Source organism: Pistacia vera, unplaced genomic scaffold (genome assembly GCF_008641045.1).
Source record: "Pistacia vera cultivar Batoury unplaced genomic scaffold, PisVer_v2 Contig63, whole genome shotgun sequence".
In the NCBI taxonomy this organism is placed as follows: Eukaryota; Viridiplantae; Streptophyta; class Magnoliopsida; order Sapindales; family Anacardiaceae; genus Pistacia; species Pistacia vera.
Genome location: NW_022196479.1, coordinates 259,396 through 281,604, shown reverse-complemented (window position 1 = coordinate 281,604; position 22,209 = coordinate 259,396). Strand labels below are relative to the sequence as shown.

The following is a 22,209-nucleotide window of genomic DNA, read 5'->3' as shown; positions in this document are numbered from 1 at the left end:
TTTTGCTGGGATATTGTTTTCAAAGATATGAAAATTATAGGACAATTACTTTAGATAAATTACATTTCCTAAAGTCGAAATCTACTTTTCACTTTCTAATTTCAAAGTAACAGTATTGTAAGTAATTTCTGGGAACTATATTTTAAGCATTCCTCCCATTCCATCCCACTGGAAAATTAAAAAGAAAAGAAAGAGTCAAGTCAGCATCAACAACCTCAAGACAGCTGTATCTCTATGTGGCCTGACAGTAGCCCAATCCATTTGCATGCATAGGCCTCTATGTTCTTTAGAAAATGAGCTGCGCTGGCCCAAATTCTGTTTCTTTATCACACTCCTGGAAAAAAAAATTGAATAAACAATTTCTTTCATTTTACCAAGTTCCTAATATGCTAATACTCTTATACATATTTTATTTAGTTTTATAATCTCCTTAAAAATCATTATGGAGTTTATGATATGCAATCAGTTAAAATTAGAACAGTTCAATTATGTATTTGAAAATAATCGAAAATTAAATTAATTCTCTAGAACAAAAAGACAAAGAATCAGAGAATCTTGCCATTTCTTTCATGACAAACATATACAATTACAAGAATCAATGCCCTATATCATAGTAGTTTCTTGTATTTACAAGCATAAACTATTCTGCAAATACAAATTCAACCAACATGGCCGGCTGCAGACAAAACTCCATTAGCCAACTCTAGCAATCGACATGCAACCAGAAAACTCGAAGCCGGGATACTCATAGCTACCACCGCAACCAACCCAAGAGCCAAACTCGGCCTGCAATTCATCAAATAAGACTGCAAAAACCCCACGCCTTGACATATTAACTCATCGTAACACGTATAGTACTGCTTCTCCCACGCCATCCACTCCGCCGGAGGCTCGTAGTTTCTCTCTATCATTTTCATTTCATGTATGCGTTTCCTCAACACAATCATGCTTTCATCTACCAGCTGCCCTTGTCTCCTGTAGTTTGAGTCACAGGAATCTCTTCCAGCTTTTGCAGAAACTTGAACGCCAGTAGGCCTTAGTTTTACTTGCCCAAATTTTCTGTTTTGAGACTGTGAATTGTGGGAGGAGAATGGTGAAGGAGAAGGAAGGAGTACTGAAGAACAAAGAGAACTTGATTCCATTTTTGAATTTTGAGAGTTGAAACTTGTTTGTGTACAAGATTGAATTGAGTTTGAAGATGATGGATGTGGAGAAACAAAGTTATTATGTTGTGTATTTATAGATACAAAACTTAAGATCTAAGATTTAAGAATTAAGAATTAAGAGTAAAGAGCTTGATGGGTTGTTGACACGTGTCCTTTCTCCGCGTTCTCCTGTAAGATGTTGACAGGACTTGGCTTCTTATTAATGAGTGGCCGTTGGCTCCTCGGGAAGCGGGCCAGCAACTAAGGTCGGCGCTTATTTATTACTCTATCCAATTATTTATATTAAAAGTTCACAGATGCTTCTGCTAGAGAATTGAGCCCCAGCCTTGCCGTCACTGATATCAACAGCGATTTGTTTATTATTCTGGCAGGATTTTCAAAATAATATCGGATAATTGAATAGAGTCATATTGCAAAGTAAAATTTAAAATTTATAAAAAGTAAAATTTAAAATTTATAAAAAAACCTATAGATTTATTAATTTAATTAAATACTCTAATATATAAAATGATAAAAATATTTTCATCATCTGCAGTGTCAGATTCTAACTACCACCGTTAAAATCTGGCTGAAAAATCACGTTATGATATAGACCAATCAGATATATATTGTAAAACATCGTTATGGTCTTTTTCGGTTAGATCCACCACGGATCTGATCGAAAAAGACCAGATCTACGGCTTGCTGCGGCCGTTGACTGTCGAAAGAGACTAAAACGACTGCCATCTTTGGCCGTCGTCATTGACCGTCAACGACGACCATTTCTTTGACTGTCGCTGATGGCTAGATCGGTAAATTACCTATCAGTTCCGGTCGATAATTCACCGTTGTGGTAGATTCTGACTACCACTGACGGTGGTTGCTGGAATCTGGCAAGTATGGGTCACTGGAGTGTTTTTGTTAGTTTTTAAACTTTTTTAGGAGGTATTTAATGAAATTAATAACCTTATAAAGTCTAAAAGTAATTAAAAAATAGGGTAATATTTTTGGAATAATGTACCAAATATTATTTGGATGGAGAATAGGATTGAGAATATGGGCAGAAATAATAAGCCAAATATGCCCTACAATTTTATTTAATTTTCAGAACTCATTAAATATTTTATTAATTTAATATTTCAAAATAAATCATAGTCTCTTTTGGATTTTAATTTAATATCTATAATTATTAAAATAAAATCAATAATTGATGAACTAAAACTACTAATATTAAGCGGCAGTCCACTGTAGAATTCAGAATCTCCAGGATTAAATATGAAAGAGATATATTATAAATATATTCATTGGTATCCGCACATGATGATCAGGTTGAACATTCAGATATTTAAATTTTAACGGTGGAAGCAACCTCATCATGTATGATCTAAAAATATATTTTATTTAAGAATGACAATATCAAATGGACAGGAAGATTATGAGTTGACAATTAATATGATTCAATAAGTAATGAAATAACTCACAAGTTAACTAGATACATAGCATGGCGATTCCCTCGAATATGAACTATCTTTGAGCTAATGTCTAATATAATCCATTCTATCTTTTATATTTATATCGTATGCTGTTCAGTTTATTATAGAAAATACAGTAAACGAATTTTTCCCACCCAAGGTTTGCCTTAATGACACTTTTTTACCAAAAAAGTTTTAAAATACCATTTTTTTCACCCAAAGTTTATATTTTATTAATATCTAAAATACACTTCACTTTCTCCGTTAAAGATCGGTGAGTTACCAAGAGCTAGGATAAGAGGAGTTTTATAGAGTAGAAGCCTATAGATTAAATAGTGGTGATCGATTGAATATTTGCCACTAGAATAAGTCAAAAATTAGCTAAGAATAAGAAACCTAGTTTGCGATAACCGACAATCGGTGAAAATCAAGTGCCGGAATGAGAAGGGTTGTGTAGAGAGCAAACCAGAGGTTTAAATGATGGTGACAAAGAGAATTTTTGTCACTGAAATAAGTTGAAATCAATTTATGATAGGGACAGGATATTAACTTTAGGTGAAAAAGTGATATTTTAAAACTTCTTTTAAGAGAAAGTGTAATTAAGGTAAACCTTGGTGGGAAAAAAGTCGTTTACTCTAGAAAATAATCAAAATCATTATTTCTGCAGCAGCTTTGATAATTTTGGTGGAGTTGACACTTCCAAAATCGATGGATTCTTGTCTCTAGAAAGATGTAAACGATCAAGCAACAATCTCATGTAACGGTGGAAATATTAAATCAAGTTTCCAGTACAGAAAGGGTCAAATTCTCCGCTCTGATAACAGCCAGCAACAGAGTTATCATCAATGACAACTTTTAAAATATTTTTCATTAATTTGTATTATCTGTAATTTCTTGTTGACAAAGTCTTATACTCTGTATAATGAACACACAAAGATCAATCAAAAAGACCATCCTATTCTTTGAAGCTTGTTTACAGTTTTCTTCCCTAACATGTTGTTATATGAATTCCATTTAGCACTCATCAATTTCATCCTGCAAATTTCGAAGACTAGTTCAGTTATAGACAGGTGAAAAACTAGGGGATTTGCTTCCAGAAAAAACCCTGTATGAGTTATATGATGCCATACAGTGGTTCTAAGTTGAAGTGTTGAGGCTATTTTTCAATTCTGAAAATTATAGGGATGCATAAGGGTTTCTGGTGGGGCAGATAGCGTCTTCAACCACCCAAAACTTGTTATCTGCAGATTAATTCAGACCTCAAAATGATTTGATTAACAGTGGACACAATGATCTGGAAAAGTCAGCAAAAGACATCGGTTCAAACTATGAAATAAATTTTTTACATTTAAGGGCAGGCAGTCACATATAACCAGTGTTTAATGGTAACAAGAGCATCTGGAAAAGTAAAATTTTGAATAATTATGCACTCATTACACAACAATATGTTTTCTTCCTCCCAGCAGAATGTCAACACCAGAAGCTAAAGAATTTGTTACATTACCGGTATCACACTCTGTGGCAAGATATAGGGTGGTGCTTCTCATCTAAGCATTGGAACAAACATGTATATTCAAGAAAATACTTGAGAGTCTTAAGAAACTGAAAATAAATTATTGGATTTTTTTATTTTTTTATTTTTTGGGTGCAAATGCACATTTGAGAACCACAACTATAATAAGTAAACAATCAAGAATCCTAGGTGAAAGAAGTGAATTACACATCAAAAGTGGAATATCTTCAACTGCATCAGTCATCATAGGAGGAATGAGGAGCAGCAGTACATCCATGGTCAAAGGGGTCCTCAGATCCACAGCAATGCCAGTATTGGAAAACTTTGCCAGACTCAGGAGTATCCATGGTGCCTCCTGAGTAGACACTTTCGAACTTTCTCTTCGTTTCCCCTGAAACATTGCAGTAAAATACGTTAATACGTTGTACCAAATCTGTCTTCAGCAAGCCAAAAAAAGAAATAAGAAAAAATAGCATAAGGAACAAATAATCCAAATACAGGAAGGTTTTACAGAGTAAATCTATTTTACCATATTTAAGAAAAGAAGAGTTTAATTTACTTGAAGCTTAATCAAATCATGGTCACTAACATTCATGGTTTGGTACAGTCAGTGGTAACTTATCTTGTAATGGATGACATCTACAAATTTAAACTTTCCCATACTTGCAAGTCTGCAAGCTTAATAACCGATTGACTTTCCATGATTCTTCTCCCATCAAAAGATACACTATGTATATGTACAAACACACACATAGATAACTTCTATATTCATATTCACACACATAGATAACCTCTATATTCATATCTAGATTTTTCATTTTTGCCAACACTATAATTTTAAATTAACTTCCTAACTAAAACTTGTAGACAGGCATCTTTCAGCAAATTTCCCATTATATAGTAAGAGGATTTAATTCTCAAAACAGCAGAGACGCATTGCAATTTCGGTAAATTACAGGAGATCAATGTAAAAATTTACCCTTTTTCTTAAAGTATGATAGTAAAACCTGCTGAAAATATGATAAACAATTCATTAGGGTTGTAAAAAGCTCAGCTCAAATTTTCAACGAATTGCAAGATGAGAAAATTAACAGTCAATCAGTTACCAGATTATCATATGCAGAATTGCAATTAATGGCCATAACATAATTTCTTCCACAAAATCTAATTCTCTACGGACAAGCCTAAACTTTAAAACCCTTGTCTTAATCAAAATTACAATTTTTTTTTTAATTTTTTATTGAACACTTAACTGCAAGAACTTGGAAACAAATTACCAATAGAATAGAACTACCAATAAAAGGTTAAAGTAACGATGAAATGAGATGAAAAATTAGTTAAAAAGAGAAAGAGAAATGAAGTGGGTTACCTCCAAAATGGGCGGTGTGGAATCTACAAGCTCGAGGGTGATTAAGCAAAGGGTCGAACTGGGTTTTGCAGTTCTTGCAAGTTCTGAGAGTTTCGGTATTGGGGTTGGCTGAGCATTGAATTGTATTGAGTTTTGGTGAATACGTGAGTGTTGTTATTGGTCGCAAATGACGTTGGAAAATCGTTGGTGAGGTTCGATTTCTATGGAATGAAGTGAAGGAAGGGAGCGAGTGATGAGGAACGGAGACAGCCATGAGAACTGAAAGGAAGATTCAATAGAATGACGGTTCGGTAGACAAACTAATTGTTTTTACTACACTGCCACTGCCCACTGAAAAGGGCAAATGCCAAATGGGGGTAATAGTACAACTCATAATACAAAATTTTTGGATGAGAATTAGTTTCATGGAAGGTTTTCTTTTGTGATTTTTTTAACTTTAATGAAAACTTTTCTGTCAAAATTTCAAATTAGAAGATTTATTTAATGCTAACCTTAATCATTCCCCCTACTCACTTCTCTTATTCATCTTTATTAAAATATTAGCCTTTTCCATTTTTTCACTTTTTTAAAAAAATGTGAGTAAGAGAAGTGAGTAGGAGAAGTGAGTAAGATTAGCATTATTCTTATTTCTCAAAGGAGAGGAATTAAAATTATTCCCATATTTTAAAAATAATTCTTCCAAGAACAGATTTTGTTAAATTTAACTCAGAATTAGTAACTTTTAAGAGTTACCATGTCTTAATTTATTTATTCATCACTCTTTAACCTTGTTTTATTTTATCATTTTAGGTTATTTTTACTTGGAATTCAAAACTATTATTATATTTTATCTTTATAATAATAATAATTATTATTATTGTTGTGATTTAAAATATTATTATAAATATGTTTGTATGAATCTATCCAAATGAAATGATTTTATTTGGACTCTTACTTATTAAGACAATTAAAATAATAGATAAATAAATAACTATTGTTAATTGTTAATATTGTTAATTAAAATTAATAGAGTAACCGACATGTACCCACCAAGGTTTGGCAAATCTACAAGTTCCTGTCCATAATTTCATAAATTCTAGATTCTCACACTTAAGTTAACATCGTTAGTGATTTTTAGGTTTTGATACTATATATAAAGTGTTATTATCATACTGCCCTTAATAAATAAATTACTTTTTAACCCCCAAGTTAATAGAATTAGAAAAAATCATCATACTTTCAAATATCTTTCAATAACACCCTTTTCTTCAATATATATATATATACACGAACCTTAAGAGAAGATGGACGATGATTGATAGACTAAGAGGGTTAGGTTGGTGGGGGATTTTGGAGAGCAGATGCCGAAGAAGCAAAGGGTGGTGACGGAGGTTATTTCTATGGTGGTCGACGATTGACAAAGTAAACGGGTATGGTGTCATAGGGGTTTTGGTATAAGGGCTGAGGGGAGGAAGATGGTGGTGTCAAGGAAGGCCAACGATGCTGAGTATAGGTTGAAAAGGCTAGAAATGGCTGTCGCATGTGATGGAGCTGGGTTGTGAGAATCGACCAAATCGAGAGTTATCAAGTCTGAAAAACATTTGGAAAATGATAAGGTGATGATTTCTATCGATTTTGGTGAGAAAATCAACCTGAACCAACTTCAAACAGTCGTTGATGGTGATAGCGATGCTAACACTTTGTTGATTTTGATATGTAAAGGGTTATTTTAAAATTTTTATTTTTATTTCAGATTTATTGTGGTGGAAATGACCAATTTACTCTATAACCTTTTTATTAAATGATTTTATGTTAATTTAAGAGTAAGAATTTAGAATTTATGAAATTAAGGTTAGAAACTTGCCAGTAAGCCAAACCTTGGGTGCGATCATGTCGTTTACTCAAATTAATATAACATTTTTGTCTTAAAGTGATAAAATGATGTGCTTCCATCAATTTAATACAAAAATTAAACGTAAGCCCGCTGCCAGAAGCAACTAATTAACGAACTCCACTACTCTGAAAGACCAAACTACCCTCTACCCTCTACCCACAAACTCCCTTCTCTGACTTGTCTGCAACTGGCAACTGCCATCTGCAACTCACCAGAAAAAAAACCCTAGAATTCTAGGGTTGAATTCTGCTCCAATTGTCCTTTATTTCATGAATTGGAAAGTTTTCAACCATGGCTAACAACAATGAAGAGCCAAGCTCTGCTCCAGCGTCTGATCGCTGGTACAACATTACTCTTGGCTCCTCCTTCAGAGACCACCACTACAATGGTCAATCTCCCAAGTTCTGCACTTTACGTTGTAAGTACTTCTGTGTTCTTCAAGAAAGCTCAAAATATTTTCTGGGTTATATTTGGTTAAGGGGAAAACTAAGTAAAAAATGAAAAAAAAAATAAAAATTTGAGCTTTGTGTAGGTGTAATGTTGTTTTGGTTTCTAAAACGTTAAGAGTAAGCTCAAGGGAGCAAGTAGACATTGTAAATTTTAGATTTATGTTAGTTTGGAAGTGTTAAAACAGTTTATATTTAGAAAATGACAATTGGACATTAGTATTTTTATTTTTTTGGGTGCCAAGATTGCTTTTTGGAGAAAAAAGGGAAGATTATGTTTCAATGGTTTCTTGGCGGGCTAACATCTGAGGGAATCATCTGAATCAAGCTCAAAGGATCATTTTCATAAGGGTTTAAGTCGTCGGGTTTTGTTGTATAGTAGATGCTCTGACGCTATTGATATGTTTTCTCTCTTTTTTTTTTTTTTTTTCCCAGATGAATTTAAACCAGCTTCTATTGATCGTAACCAACCTGGCTTACTCCACAAGAGCAAGGATAACAGGGTTACGGTAGAATTTCAAAACAATCAGCAGGGAAAACCTAAGGTGATTTTTGAGGGCGTTGGTGAAGATTACAGGGATAAGGACAACGATGCAGTTTTATTTTTTGATGGTGAGACATTTCGATTGGAGCGGTTGCACCGAGCTGTGAAGCGATTGAGGCATGTTCGTATACCTGGTGAGCCTTCAGCTGCAGCCGCATCAACCATGACTACTTTGGTCACACCTGTGGTGGAATCTCACTCTACTGCAGTTGGTAAAGGATCAAAACTACAGCCTTTGAGCTCAGGCATAGTCCATGAAACGGTGAGCCTGCAGATTTTTATATCTTTTTTATGGATACGATCATGTGAAGAGTGATCTTGATTTGTGATCTTGTAGGAAATTATCATTGAAGAATACTATAGATTATTTTTTCAGTTTCACAATTCTAACTTTTACTTGATTGTACCTCTGAGTTGACATGTGAGACAGTAACTAAGTATTTTAGGATTGCCATCCTGTTCATATAATTTTAAATTGCTTGACATGAAGATCCATTATAACTTAGAGGTTTTCTTTCCACACGACACAGATTTAATATCCATCATCAGGTGCTGAAATAGCTACTGAAAAAAGATATACTTTAATTGGTTGGAATCATCCATGTGAGTTGTGACATCTGGAACCTTTGTGTGTGATTACTACACTTAGTGTAGTTATTCTCTGGATGCCTGTATCATATACTGCAGGAATTATATTAAATTTTTCTTCTTCTTTCTTCAGATGTATAGATGACAAGTGTAGATTGTCTGCAACTGCTCCTATTTTGACATTTATAATGAATTTTCTGTTCATGCCATTTTGTATACAATCTCCAGGTTCAGGTGGAACAGATTGACACTGGAAACTCAACAAACTTAGGTATGGTTCCTTTCATTTCTTTCATCAATTTGCCATAATGGATAACGTTAAAACGTTAGTCACTGCACTGAAGACCTATATGCTTTAGTTAATGTCAAATTGGTCTGCGGCTAATCTGAATAGAAAGACTCAATTTCTTTGATTTTCTACTTTCATACAAATAGTTTTTTCACCGTCCTAGGAGCCCACTGGCCTTAAGTCGATCTCTCTGATTTCTGCATCAGAGTGTTCTGATTCTTGGTCTTGTTTTTCCTGTTCAAATTTGTGTACCAGAAACACATCCATTTTTGCCTAGTAAGCAATTTGGATGAAAATTACACCAATTTTGTAAATATACATAAAATTCAAAAATAAAATGATTTTGACCTGCTTTAATTACTATATTTGATCCAAAATTCACTGCATATAGGTGAAATGTGATAAACATATAGGGATTGCAAAATTTCAAGTAGGTACCTTTTTCCTTTAAACAGAATCTTAACAACGGAGCAATTGTGATTGTGTTTAATTCTAGTTTCATTTAAATGTGTATATTTACTCAGTTTTGTTACAGCAACTAAATTTTCCCCCCACTCAGATGCAGAACCTCAAAGTGAGAAGGATGTGGAGTGTTCATCTCTTCCTAATCCATCAACATCATCACCATTTGCTGAGAATTTTGAAGCCGAGGAACATGTAGAAATAGTTGATGACAATGATGACGGTTTTGAAGCAGGAAATAAAGGGAATGTTTCTGAAAAGGAATTCTGCACTGGTCTTGATATTGATATCAACTTACCGCATCAAGTTGACGTGGATGAAGAAATTGCTGATGTAGATGTTAGTGATGACGATGCGGATAAGGGCCCTAATGCTGCTGAAGCTCTTAGAGCTCAGGTAAATGCCGAATGCCGAAAGAAACAAACCTCAAGCTCAAGCAGCAGCAGTGAGACTGAGAGTAGTGGGACAGAAAGTGGTAGTGGGAGTGGGAGTGGAAGTGGGAGTGTGAGTACTAGCACTGATAGTGAAAGTAGTGATGGTGACTCAGTCAACTCCATCTGAGATATCTTGGCCATGCAAGCCTTTCAGCAAATTACTATGTTGGTGTAGCTTTGATATATGTATTGATAGTTGTAGAAAGATAAGAGTTTTAAGTTCTTTATGTATTTACTAATCTAGGATGGTTCTTAGGATTCTATATTAAACTGATCAATTGTTGATGTACTTGTAAAATTATGGTGGTAGGAATAAAAATTAAAGCACGTAGATTGTAGAGCCTGATTTTGTAGCATAGATGGATGGTTCATATTGAACTGATGAGGTTGCCCTCATTATCAATAACCAACTTTCGATCATCCTCAAATTATGCACGTACATTAACCAATTGAAGGCTTTGGAATGAAGTGGAGCATATTGGCATCTTCTAACGTTTTCATTATAAGTGATGACATAGATTATTAGATATACTGCTCTTGGAAATAGATGCATTAAACTATGTATACTTGTGCTTGTTTAGCTAGACTGCTTTGAATTACAGTGAGCATTAGCCTTGAGCAGTACGTTTTTGCGAAGTTGACGAAACTTAAGCAAAGGTTTCACCTCCACGGCGGGTAAAAAACCCCAAAACTCTCACAGGACAGGAAGGTTTTGCACTTGACACATTTTCTTAATGCTATTTGTTAGCTGTTAGAGATGCCAAAAGAGACACCATCGCATATGAAAGTATTTAAAGCCAGCTCCTCGTTAAGTGAACCATAATGTTAAGCAGCTACTAAGTGCAAATACAAACAGGAAAAACGCAATTGTGTAGGCACATTGGTAACTGTTTTGAATCAAATAAATAAAATCTGTACCCTACCAATTCTCTCAAAATTTATATTCAGTGATTGATAACCACTTAATCGACAAAGGTGAACTATGTATAGACCAATAAAAGTCAGGGGAAAGAAAGATAAGAGATGACTCAAATCTCATACAGGAGCAGAAGCTTCCTTTTCTTGTTCTGTGCCTCTGTCCTCGTCACTACCTTGATCCCCTTTATATCCATCTTGAAAAAGTTTATCCTCCGATGGAAAGTTCTTCTTTGCTTTCTTGCTACCTTCGACTTTCCACATATCCCATACCTTGGTTTTGGGTGGAGGTATTGCCTCTCCACTGGGTGCAACTAATCCTGGCTTGCCATCATCAATAACTTCATCTACTAATCCATATTCCTTGGCTTCCCAAGCATTCATGAAATTATCGCGGTCAGTGTCCACTTCAATCTGCAAACAACCAGAATTTCAAAGGAAAAACTGTAAGGAACCAAAAGGGAAATTCAGGAATGGAATATGAGAAATAACTAGAGGTATTATCATATAACCCAGAACCTGCTCTAGAGGCTTCCCAGTAACTCTTGACAATATCTTGTTCAGTTTAATCTTGTGGTATGACATCTCTCTTATCCGGATGCTCATCTCTGTTGCCTGAAATCACATGGCAAGAAAGAAATTAGTGACTTGCAGGAACAAACCATAGGCCTGATCTCAGCCAAACCCTAAGGATTGGAATTTCCTCTCAATTAGTCAAACAAATTTGTCACAGACGTCTATCATGAAGAAAGCAATGACATCTGATAAAGTTATTTTTATATAGAGACAATTGCGTGGTTATCAAACTTCATAACCATCACAAAAGATATAGACATTTTATATTAAAATAAAGAAGAATAATATTGAGCAACTTCTCGTAATATATAATACTAAAAGCATTTTGAATCCCCAGGCAAACGGCTAATAATGCTATTCCAACTTAATACTAGAGGGACGCTCCTTACTGAATTGATCATAGATGTGAACGGTCTGGTACTTCGTAATAAAAAGGAACTAGAGAGAGAGAGAGAGAGAGCAACCAAAGAAAAGTTTAAAGCATGCACTCTAGAAAGCATCAGAAAAAGTTGATCAAAGCCAAGAGAAATAATAACAAAAAACTTTGAATTATCCTAATATTTTAACATAGCTTTTTTATGTAATAGAGAGAAAATAAACAAACAAATATATAAAGAGTTGCTGTGCTACCAGAAAAAGGTTCCTAGGTGTGACTAAAAACTGCTTGTGGCTGACTGCGCTATTTAACCATGATTGGCTGCAAGGTGGCAACCTTAAAATTCTATTCAATCCTATTCTTAGACTTGATGTCTGATGAGAAAACATTTTATTCATCAATGCTATGTCTTCTGTATCAGCAACTGTTATCCTTATGTAATTCAACTTAGAGAACCTAATCCTACTAAATATCCCAGGAATTCTTGTCTAGCGCTAGAATTATAGGGATCTTGCTTGCCTCAAATTAAAGTTGGAGATTAAAGCATCCGATTCAAGAGATTTTTCATGCATTAGCAACTTCTAGTAGTAGGATTTCAAGAGTAATGTCCACGTAAAGAGCAGATAATGAACACTTACTTTGCCTCCAGCAGTCCCCAGTGGTTGATGGATCATCACTTTTCCATTAGGCATGCAAAATCTCTTCCCTTTTGTACCAGATGCCAGCAGAAATGCACCCATAGATGCAGCAAGCCCCAAGCAAACAGTTGAAACATCAGCCTTGCACAACTTCATTGCATCATATATTCCCATTCCTTCATGCATTGGCAAAAGACAAGAACAAATCAATCAGCATGTGAACAGATGTTTTTTAATTGTACTTAACTCCATACAGTAATGTGTAGACAAAAATCACTTGGATTCCTTTTTGGCTAGTTAAACCTGCCTAGGTCATCTAAGGAAATAAGATGGGAAAATTAAAGAAATTATGTGTAATTAAAAAAATTATGTGTATAAGGGTTTCCATGAAAGATTTCTTTACCAATTGTCCCTAATACAACCCACTTTAACAGTACTACGACTGTTGAGTAGTTTCATAGAATTTAAATCTACAAACCAAAGTAAATATAGACTTGAAGTTCTTCAGATGTGTTATCCAAATATTCGAAAGAACCATGAGCTTCAACAGAAACCAAGAATAAATAATTAGTTCACTTTAAATTAATCCCACTGCAGCAGATGGCAGGATAAGCAGAAATGTGATGGAAAGCAACAAGTACCAAACCTAGGAAGACAATAGACCTGTTTAACTCTGAAGAGCACAAACAGCTAAAAGATATTTCTAAGAAAGTGATGGTTTTTAGAGCATGCGTTTATAGGGGTGCGGGTGCTTTTGTGCATGAACAAAACAATAAATGAAAAAATAAGGGGTTTACTAAAAGTTTATAACTTCCTTTTGTTGCTAGAAGAGCAGAAATTCTGATTTCCCCTTCACACTGAAAATCAGAATCAATGTGAAAAATCATAAATTCTTATGGGATGAGTATCTCTGGCTTATAAAACTAACTAGCTCAAACCAAATATAATTGTAGAACCCTAGCATACCCATTGTTGACTTAATAACATCAAAAGAGCCCTATGCCTTGCAAAAACAATCCTCAATGGCTAATCAGAACCATCAAATATTTTCCTAGCCATAAAACCACTTACAAGTCATTATTGGATGCCAATTGGTATATATAAATGAAGTCGGTGATAAAATCATTTCTCAATCCGAGCCTAAACTTCAACCTCAAGTTACATTACTTATGCTCATTCTTCATAACAAGTTAACCAAAGATCTTTACAAGCATTTACACCATCTAACACCCCAAATACATACGCCAAATTTTCCGCAGATCCAATCATGCATAGTACAAAACATATATATTAACATATAGACGTACCAGCAGTAACAGAGCCACCAGGTGAATTGATAAACAACCTGATGTCTTTCTTAGGGTCTTCGGCATCAAGAAATAAGAGCTGACTAATAACAAAATCAGCTGTCATGTCATCAACCTGCCAAGATTGATATGAAAACCGGAAAATTTAATATACAGCAGAAACAACAATTTCCTTCATATTTTCCAGCTAACACAAATAATTTATGCATATACAATCATCATCCAACATATCCATTACAAAAATCCTCAAAATCATTATCAAACCACAATAGAATTTCAGAGAACACAACTGTATTGACAATAATCAGTAATCCCATCAAAACACCAAAATACCAGCTAATTCATCAGCATACATTTTACCCCAAATTCTGTATTGAACCCAGAAAAAAAAAAAAAAAAAAACCAGCTATACAACATCTATAACCTCATGTCACATCTCCAAAACAACAAATACTTCACAAATTATCAATTAAAAAAAAAAAACCCACTTCAGAAACCCAACAATTAAACCCAAAAAAAGATTCCTTTCACTGAAAAAGAGGACAATAAAGATTGAAACCTGAGAGCCCAAGAAGATGATTCTCTGACGAAGAAGCATGTTGGTGGTATCAAGCTCTTCAAATCTGGGTAGCCATGGAGCTGAAGTGGTGTTAGCAACAGAGAGATTAGACAAATCCCACTTGGTAGATAAGATGTGTCCTCTTGCGGACAAGCTATTCAACGCCTTAACGAAAACGGGTCTCTTTGTCTTGTTATGAAAGTGGGTTTTTACATGGGATTGGTTTGAGAAACACAAAGGCTTTGAAACTGAAGCAGCTGCCGCACATGTTAAACTCATCTCCATCTTCCTCTCTTACTCTCTTCCTCACAGTTTGTGTCTGGGCAGTTAAAATGGACTTTCGAGTTGAAGAGATTGTGTTCTTTCGCTGTGTCAAAACGGCGTCGTTCCCAGCTGCAGTTGCAATCAGTTTATAAGCGAGGGAGATATTATAATTAATTTATAGGTAGTTTTATTCTTTAATTTGATTAAAGATATATATAATTTCTGTGATTGGGGAATTTTTTATTTTAAATTTATGAGCCAAAATAAGTTCGATTAATATTAATCCTTAAAAATTCATATAACAATTTTATATGCTATCAAATCATGCATTTTAATTGAAAATTATCAAATTCTATATAACACATTAATTTGTATAAGTTAATTTACATAATATTATTCAGTATCAATTTTTTTTTTATTATTAATTCAGATTCAGAAAATTCGTAAACAGTTTCGTTCAATAAATAATTAGCTGTTTAACAGTAAATTTCTTGTTCAACGCAATCAAATTCTTTCTCTGTTTACCCATTTATATTTGGTTTTTCTTTTTAGAATCATCAATTATGTGGTTCGGGTCGGGCTCGCGCTTGATTCTTGATAATGAATTCAACCCGACACAGTTTCTCCCATCCCATAAAAATAAAAATAGGAAACGATAAGAGGTCCGGACAGAGGGTAGAGAGATGGCAAAATTCTCAGTGGGTAGTTTAGATGAGGGAGAAGGATCCAGTTCCAGGTACCAAAAGAGACGGAGAATGGATCGTCAACCTCAAACCGATTCCACAGAAACTGTTTCAGAAGAAATTGATCATGTAGATGAAGAGACGGATATCAGAGATCCGGATTATCTAGTATTCCTTTCTAATCAAGAAGTTCCTTTTGAAGAAGAACAAGAAAACGACGCCGAAGACGAAGAGGAAGACGAAGACGAAGCCGGATATGGAGTAGAAGAAGGAGGAGTTAATAATACGAGTGATGAAGAGATGGATGATCTGGTGGTGGAACCCGGTACAAATGAGTCAATTTCTGTGACGCTAACTGACCCAGAAGTTTTTGATTGCCCCATCTGCTATGAGTCGTTGTCCTCTCCCGTCTTTCAGGTTTGTTTTTTTTCCCTTCAAGCTCTGTCTTTTACACGTATTTGTGCTTGTATGAAGGTCTACTCATTTGGGTGTTTTTTTGTTTTGCATGAATTGTTTAGGGTTTTGGTTTTGGTTTCCTATTTTTTATTATTCTGGAGTTGATTGTGTTGAGATTCTCTTAAGTACTGGTAGTTTTTGTGGCTGGGGAGAAGTTATAATTGGATCATAAAATTAAGAGCAATTCTACTTTACTGGGGAGGTATGGATACCGCTTTGTTTTAGACCGTTGGATAGGATAAAGTAGTTCTCATGTGATAGTCCCAACTTTCCTTTATGATACTTTTCCGTTGGGTAGAATCACACAAGAATTAAAAGTTTAGGGCTTTTTTTATTTGGATAGTTGAGACAACGGTTTAGGGCTGTAATGATGAAGCCTGTGCAGACTTCCTATCATATCGTCTCAATAAATGTATCAGAATAAGTTTGCTTTGTTTAGATTAATTTCCATCTATTTGTGAGTTATGTAACTTGCAGTATGCTCATGAATTTGTTGGGTAAATTAACTTAAACACTAAGGAAGTTTTATCCAAGGGTTTTGTTCCTGTTGTCTTTGGAAGTCTTTAATTATTCATTCAAATATTGTATAAACAGGGTCTTCAGAAGATAAAAACCAAGAGAGTCAAACTTGTTAAGTTTAGATTTTATCTTTGAGACTTTTAGTGTTATGTTGGTGTCATTTTAAGAAGAATTTATTGGTTTCTTTATGAGAGTAGGAAGAAAGGTAAGTAATTGAAGCTGTTTAACTGTCCTCTACCTGTTTTTGCTTCCCTTTTTATGTAGTTATATATTTCAATAACCTTTTAGTGTGGAGAACATGTATAATAAGCTCAATGATAAATTCTGCTGCCTAATTTCCAATACTTTCAAGGTTAGTGATGCAAAGGCATCAAGATAGGGTGCATGTTGAAGCCCAGTAAACCTACCTTGCTGTTTTGTTGGGTCATTACTTAGGATTATATGTCGTCTCAATTTAGTTTCTGTCTTGTCCTTGCTTTCAATTGTTTAATGTTTGTTAGTTTTGAACACTACAGTTATTTGGTCGTTAGCCCTGTTTCTAAATTTCAAATTAGTATGTTTCCTTGAATGTGCTTGAAGGGTAGGAGCTTAGGCTTGGGATGGATTCATTTGTGATTTGCGATCAAGAGTTCAGTTTGATTTTTTTAATTTTCTCATTTTCTAGTTTTTTTTTCCTTTATTTCTTGATCTAGTGCATCAGTCGCTCAGAATCCCACCCTCCAACTCTTTTTGATTCATTTTGATGGTGAAAATTATTGCTAGGTACATAGTCTCTCATATGGTAAGCTGAGAATCTTCACCACCTTATAAATAATTTTAAGATTATGGTATAAATAAATGTTTCTTTGTACAAGTTAATGAGATGTAGAGTTTTCTCTCTCTATATTGAGTTCACATCCAATCTCCTCTGTTTAATTTTACTTCTGATAAACAACTGAATAGTTTTGTTTGGGAATGAGGTGAAGTAGGCCTATAGACTGATAGTTCAAGGTTAGTTGAAAGGATAAATTAGTTGACTAATTCATTATCATTTCTTTTTATGCTCTGCAAATATCGTTTGTGTTTAGTATCTATTGACATTCATACATACATATATGCATAAATACATGTGTGTATATGTGTCAAGGAGTAAAGTCTGCGTACTTGTCTTCTCTGTTGCATGAAATTATCTCTTACTGGAAGATATTGATATACTGGAAGCTCTCTATTATAATGTGAAATATACAGTTTTTGTGAAGAAACTGTGTTATATACTCTTATCATATCCTATACTGTTCTAAGAGTGCATGTAAATTATTAGGTGTGTATAACGGACATGCATGCTTGAGCATTTACATATATTCATGTTCTGAAATCTTTTTGATAATCTTCGCTGCACTAGCAATTCCTTGTCCAAATATAACAATCTGACGTCTTTTTCCATGCTTGTGGCATGTTAGTGTGAAAATGGGCATATAGCTTGCTCTTCCTGCTGCACCAAAATTATGAACAAATGTCCCTCCTGTTGTTTGCCTATTGGATATAACCGTTGTCGAGCAATTGAGAAAGTTTTAGAATCTATCAAAGTAAAATGTCGAAACACAAAGTACGGGTGCAAAGAAACGACGAGTTTTAGCAAGAAACTTGATCATGCGAAGACATGCCACCATGCACCATGCTCATGCCCCATGTCAGACTGCAATTTTGTTGGTTCTTGTACCCAGTTATACAAACACTTCAGGGATGAACATGAGAATTCATCAGTACAATTTCAGCACAACAAAGTCTTCCAAATTACCTTAAATGTTGATGACACTTCGCTTTTTCTTCAAGAAGAGAAGGATGGTGTCGTATTTATTCTTAACAACAGAATTGACTGTCTGGCGAATTCAATTTCTGTTTGTTGTATTGCACCCTCAACGAAGGAACGGTTCTGTTATGATATTGTGGCAAAATATGGGAGAAGCATCATAACATATCAGTCTTATACAAAGAACATTCAAAGCCGGATTGATAACCAACCTTCATCTAACATCCTTCTACTTCCAGCTTATTCCTTTGGTCATTCTAGGCAACTCAAGTTGAAGATTTGCATAAGGCATCATGGATGAAACAGAAATTAATTTTCAGGAGGGCTATATATATGTAAAAGAAATTATGATCATGTTGATTTGAAGAAACTCTTTTGTAAACAAGTGCTGTGCTTTATCATTTGAAATGTATATTTTATTTTGAACAGGCAGGGAAATGAAAATGACCACATGATAAGTTGAATCTATTATAACATTACTAAGAATAGAAAACAAAATAATATGTTTTTTTCAGTTTAGGAATTGAGAAAATTAACATTTCCCTTTGGAAACTAACGGTTTCGTCCCAAGAGCTGTCTTAAGGCAAAACTAACTGCATGAGATTAGTTGCTGAGACAAAAAAACACAGACTGAAGAGACTACGGTACTCCCAAATACCTTTCCAAATTAAATAAAATAGGATAATAGCTTAAGTAAACCCCATACTTTTCACAAAAACACTCACTAGTTTTGAAAATGCGAGCCTAACCCCCGTTCTGATAAGTTTTTTTTTTTTTTTTTCGTTTAATTAACTGTTTTAAAGGTTATATTGATGTTTTCAAATGTCTACAAGGGTATTATAGACTTTTTCATACCCTGAACTTCTTGACTGCCCCATTTGCTTTTAGCCCTTGACCATCGTGTATTTCAGGTCACTTTATGTTTGATGCTTGAATGATATTTCAGGGTGAGGATCAAGGGCATACAGTTTGGTCTCTTTGCTGCAGCCAATGGATTGAATCTTCTGCCTGCATTTTGCCTGTTGTATATATCTGCTGCAGGGCGATTGAGAAAGTTTTATAATCTAAGTAAGATGCCCTAACACAAAGTATGGCTGCAATATTCGAAACAATGCTTCACTCAACTGACATGTAGAATTGGGCACTTAACCTGCTTTAATTTTGTATGCTTGTATGGCGATTGATCAGTGTATGATTATGTTCAATCCCATTAGTGACGTCTAATACGTGCTATTTTGATGGCCTTTAATTTTGTGTGGTTGCATGGTAATTGAACAGTGTGTAAATAGACACTTAACCAGCTCTATCTGCTGCGCAGACCCCGCATTCAATAAGAGATGTCACTCCTGCAGTTTGCCTATTGGTATGAACCGGTGCAATGTGATTGAGAAAGTTTTGGACTGTGTCAAAGTTGTTTGCCAAAACAAAAATATAGGTAAAAAGAAAAAGTCCCTTACTGCAAGAAAATTGATCATGAGAAAAAAAAGCCTACATAAACCATGTTCTTGTCCCCTTTCAGTTTGCAAGTCCAGCAGTTTATCCAGTGTCCAGTGAGTTATACCAATACTTCTGTGATAATCATAAAAGTTCAGCGATTCACTTTCTGTACGATAAGGACTTTGTGATAAACTTAAAGTTCAATGACATATCCATATCCTTCAAGAGGAGAAAGATAGTGTCCTATTTACTCTGAATAGCAGTAATGAGCTTCATGGAAATTTGAAGTAGTGTAATTTAGCTAAGTTGCATTGCGGCTTCACGCCTTCACGGAAGAGAGATTTTACTTCCCATTCTCGAGCAGCATGCGAAGGTTACAGGATAAGAAAAAGAATGCACCCAATGAACATTCAGAACAGGATGGATAAGCCTCTACTCAGACACTCTTGAACCACCATCGTTTTCTTTTCTTAGTACTACTGAGCTCAAGTTGAAAATATGCATCGGTATATTGATTGTATATTCATACCAATTTTTTATTTTTTTTATTTTGTTGGTTGTGTTTCAATTTCTTTAATAATACTATACTTACAAAGAAATTTTACAAAGATTTTTATATGGCAAAAAATGAATGAAAAAGTAAAACAAAAAATCAAACTTATTAAATTCATTCATTCATTTTTTACCACATTATTTTGTATAGAGATCTTTGTAAAATTATTCTAATTTCTTAAGACAATTATAATGACCTTTTTTTATAATCATTTCCATGTAAATTATTTTTTAAAGTTCTTTTAAAAAAATCATATTTATTTAATTTTATTTTTTTCATAAACCATTTAATTAGTTTTATTATTTTAAAATAATAAAACTCCAATATAAATCATATCTAATATTCGAGCAATATTTAAAGTAACTTCCGAACGTGCCTTGAACAGGAGGGTTACTATTTCTATTTTCTTTAGTTTGGAAACTGACAAGCGGGTCCCATAGAATTGGAAAATACTCAGTCCGTCCTGGTTACGTTGGGCGCGGAAAGAGTGACATAAGACAAATCCAAATGTTTACGTATATTCTCTACTTAGTTCCTCTTAGGAAAAATAAATCTTTTATATGCAAAGATCTCCTGGGCTTCGTTTGGTTGGATTTTGGGAATATTACTTTTAGTATTCCTAAAAAAGTTAAATAGTAAAATACCCAAAAACTCACAATATTATTCAACTTTATTCAACATTTTTTAAACCCTCTAAATTTGTTAATTCAATTAAATACCCGTAAATATTTTTAATATTTTTGTTACGGCGACTCCGGCCACCCGTCCGACGGTGGTGGCCGACTGTCCGTATTTGAGGGTAGATTGAGGGTGTTTTTGTTAACTTTTAATGTTTTATTATAAGGGGTGTTTTGTAAAAAAACAAACATAGGAGATATTTTAAAATTTGTAAATCCTACATCGTAATACCCGTCCAATTCAACTTTTTTTTTTAACTTTTTTCAAAAAACTTTTTTCAAAAACACAAAATTATGAACCAAACGGAGCCCTGGATGTTCAGTTTTCAAAGAATTTGTCTTGTAATAGAAGAGATAATAACATTTTCATCCCTATAGTTTGGAGAAACTAACTCGGGTCCATAAAATGGGAAAGACTCTGCAGTCCTGGTGACGAGCTTCGGACGGTGAGATAGTGACGTAAGACAAATCCAACTGTTGGCATATCAGAGATATTCTCCACTTACATACTCAAACATCAAATCCCAACCCTACTTTATCTCTCTCCTCTGCTTGTTAAACTGAACAGAAACACACTTCTATATAAGAAAAATAATCCTGTCTTACAAAAAACAAAATAAAAGGAACCCCTAAATTTTTTAATCAAGTTCTTTCATTTCTAGCCATGTGATTGCATCGGATTTTCCACTCTCTTGATCTCCTTCAAAGAACCTTGTTTTTGTGGCGGGGTTGTTAGAAAATCCAAGTGGGTTTGCTTGACATCAGGTAAAGTGTTTTTTTTTTTTCTTTCTCTGTGTGTGTTTTCTATCTATGCTTAAAAGTCTTCTCTTTGTTTTTTCATTTTTGAAATAGAACATAATTGTGAAGAAAATATATCAATTAAAGTTAAAATGGAAATTCTTTTCACATTCAATAAAATGTTTTGTAAAAACATGTTGTCTTTATTGCACGAATATTTATTTTAAAAAACCTTTGTGGATTGGTTGAAATCAGTAAAGTTATGAACTTCTTTGAGTTTTTTCTTGTTCTGTGTTAATATTTTATTTTCTTATGTATTGTGAAATAAAAGTCCGATTTTCTGTGTCTGAAGTTGGATGAAAATTTCTATGTTAGATGAAATGGACCGACCCTTTACGTGTTTCATTGATTCTCTGTCTTCCTCACTTTTCGTATATTATCTGCCATGAAAAGAAAAAATAAGAACTTAATCGATTTGTATTGAAGATTAATTGATTTTGGGAGATGAAATATAAATCGCTGGACTTATACTTTATCAACCCCAGAATCTTGAGAAACTCTCCAAACCGAACAAATTGACTACCAAT

At 34.2% G+C, this 22,209-nt stretch overlaps 5 protein-coding genes across 7 annotated transcripts; 2 read left to right on the top strand and 3 right to left on the bottom strand.

Annotated features, from left to right (window-relative positions):
- Window positions 1-530: 530 nt before the first annotated feature.
- Window positions 531-1,192, bottom strand: LOC116111243. Its single transcript, XM_031397439.1, has one exon. It carries the CDS (start codon window positions 1,140-1,142, stop codon window positions 660-662), a length of 483 nt encoding a protein of 160 aa, XP_031253299.1. The 5' UTR covers window positions 1,143-1,192; the 3' UTR covers window positions 531-659.
- A 3,062-nt stretch (window positions 1,193-4,254) lies between these two features.
- LOC116111238 lies at window positions 4,255-5,824 on the bottom strand. Its single transcript, XM_031397436.1, has 2 exons — window positions 5,500-5,824; window positions 4,255-4,521 (listed from the first exon to the last, which is right to left on the bottom strand). Exons 1-2 carry the CDS (start codon window positions 5,750-5,752, stop codon window positions 4,367-4,369), a joined length of 408 nt encoding a protein of 135 aa, XP_031253296.1. The 5' UTR covers window positions 5,753-5,824; the 3' UTR covers window positions 4,255-4,366.
- A 1,651-nt stretch (window positions 5,825-7,475) lies between these two features.
- Window positions 7,476-10,548, top strand: LOC116111217 (lisH domain-containing protein C1711.05-like). 3 transcript variants are annotated; one of them, XM_031397413.1, is made up of 4 exons: window positions 7,476-7,790; window positions 8,254-8,624; window positions 9,179-9,221; window positions 9,805-10,548. In XM_031397413.1, the coding sequence occupies exons 1-4, from the start codon at window positions 7,664-7,666 to the stop codon at window positions 10,260-10,262; spliced, it is 999 nt and encodes a 332-aa protein (XP_031253273.1). In that variant the 5' UTR covers window positions 7,476-7,663; the 3' UTR covers window positions 10,263-10,548. The 3 variants fall into 3 exon arrangements, with proteins under 3 accessions (XP_031253273.1, XP_031253270.1, XP_031253272.1); XM_031397410.1 differs by having other exon boundaries at window positions 9,775-10,548; XM_031397412.1 differs by having other exon boundaries at window positions 9,799-10,544.
- A 375-nt stretch (window positions 10,549-10,923) lies between these two features.
- Window positions 10,924-14,910, bottom strand: LOC116111218 (ATP-dependent Clp protease proteolytic subunit 3, chloroplastic). The gene is made up of 5 exons (XM_031397414.1): window positions 14,507-14,910; window positions 13,948-14,062; window positions 12,641-12,816; window positions 11,570-11,665; window positions 10,924-11,464 (listed from the first exon to the last, which is right to left on the bottom strand). Exons 1-5 carry the CDS (start codon window positions 14,789-14,791, stop codon window positions 11,171-11,173), a joined length of 966 nt encoding a protein of 321 aa, XP_031253274.1. The 5' UTR covers window positions 14,792-14,910; the 3' UTR covers window positions 10,924-11,170.
- Window positions 14,911-15,356: 446 nt separating this feature from the next.
- Window positions 15,357-18,676, top strand: LOC116111216 (E3 ubiquitin-protein ligase SINA-like 10). Its single transcript, XM_031397409.1, has 2 exons — window positions 15,357-15,870; window positions 17,868-18,676. Exons 1-2 carry the CDS (start codon window positions 15,454-15,456, stop codon window positions 18,516-18,518), a joined length of 1,068 nt encoding a protein of 355 aa, XP_031253269.1. The 5' UTR covers window positions 15,357-15,453; the 3' UTR covers window positions 18,519-18,676.
- Window positions 18,677-22,209: the final 3,533 nt, after the last annotated feature.

Excerpts from the sequence above, each read along its gene's own strand:
- LOC116111243 (XM_031397439.1), bottom strand. The coding sequence starts at position 1,142 with ATGGAATCAAGTTCTCTTTGTTCTTCAGTACTCCTTCCTTCTCCTTCA.
- LOC116111238 (XM_031397436.1), bottom strand. The coding sequence starts at position 5,752 with ATGGCTGTCTCCGTTCCTCATCACTCGCTCCCTTCCTTCACTTCATTC. Across the intron at positions 4,522-5,499 it reads CCACACCGCCCATTTTGGAG|GGGAAACGAAGAGAAAGTTC; the intron begins GTAACCCACTTC and ends GCAATGTTTCAG.
- LOC116111217 (XM_031397410.1), top strand. The coding sequence starts at position 7,664 with ATGGCTAACAACAATGAAGAGCCAAGCTCTGCTCCAGCGTCTGATCGC. Across the intron at positions 7,791-8,253 it reads CAAGTTCTGCACTTTACGTT|ATGAATTTAAACCAGCTTCT; the intron begins GTAAGTACTTCT and ends TTTTTTTCCCAG. Across the intron at positions 9,222-9,774 it reads TGGAAACTCAACAAACTTAG|CAACTAAATTTTCCCCCCAC; the intron begins GTATGGTTCCTT and ends GTTTTGTTACAG.
- LOC116111218 (XM_031397414.1), bottom strand. The coding sequence starts at position 14,791 with ATGGAGATGAGTTTAACATGTGCGGCAGCTGCTTCAGTTTCAAAGCCT. Across the intron at positions 14,063-14,506 it reads TCATCTTCTTGGGCTCTCAG|GTTGATGACATGACAGCTGA; the intron begins GTTTCAATCTTT and ends CAATCTTGGCAG. Across the intron at positions 11,465-11,569 it reads CTGGGAAGCCTCTAGAGCAG|ATTGAAGTGGACACTGACCG; the intron begins GTTCTGGGTTAT and ends GGTTGTTTGCAG.
- LOC116111216 (XM_031397409.1), top strand. The coding sequence starts at position 15,454 with ATGGCAAAATTCTCAGTGGGTAGTTTAGATGAGGGAGAAGGATCCAGT. Across the intron at positions 15,871-17,867 it reads TGTCCTCTCCCGTCTTTCAG|TGTGAAAATGGGCATATAGC; the intron begins GTTTGTTTTTTT and ends GTGGCATGTTAG.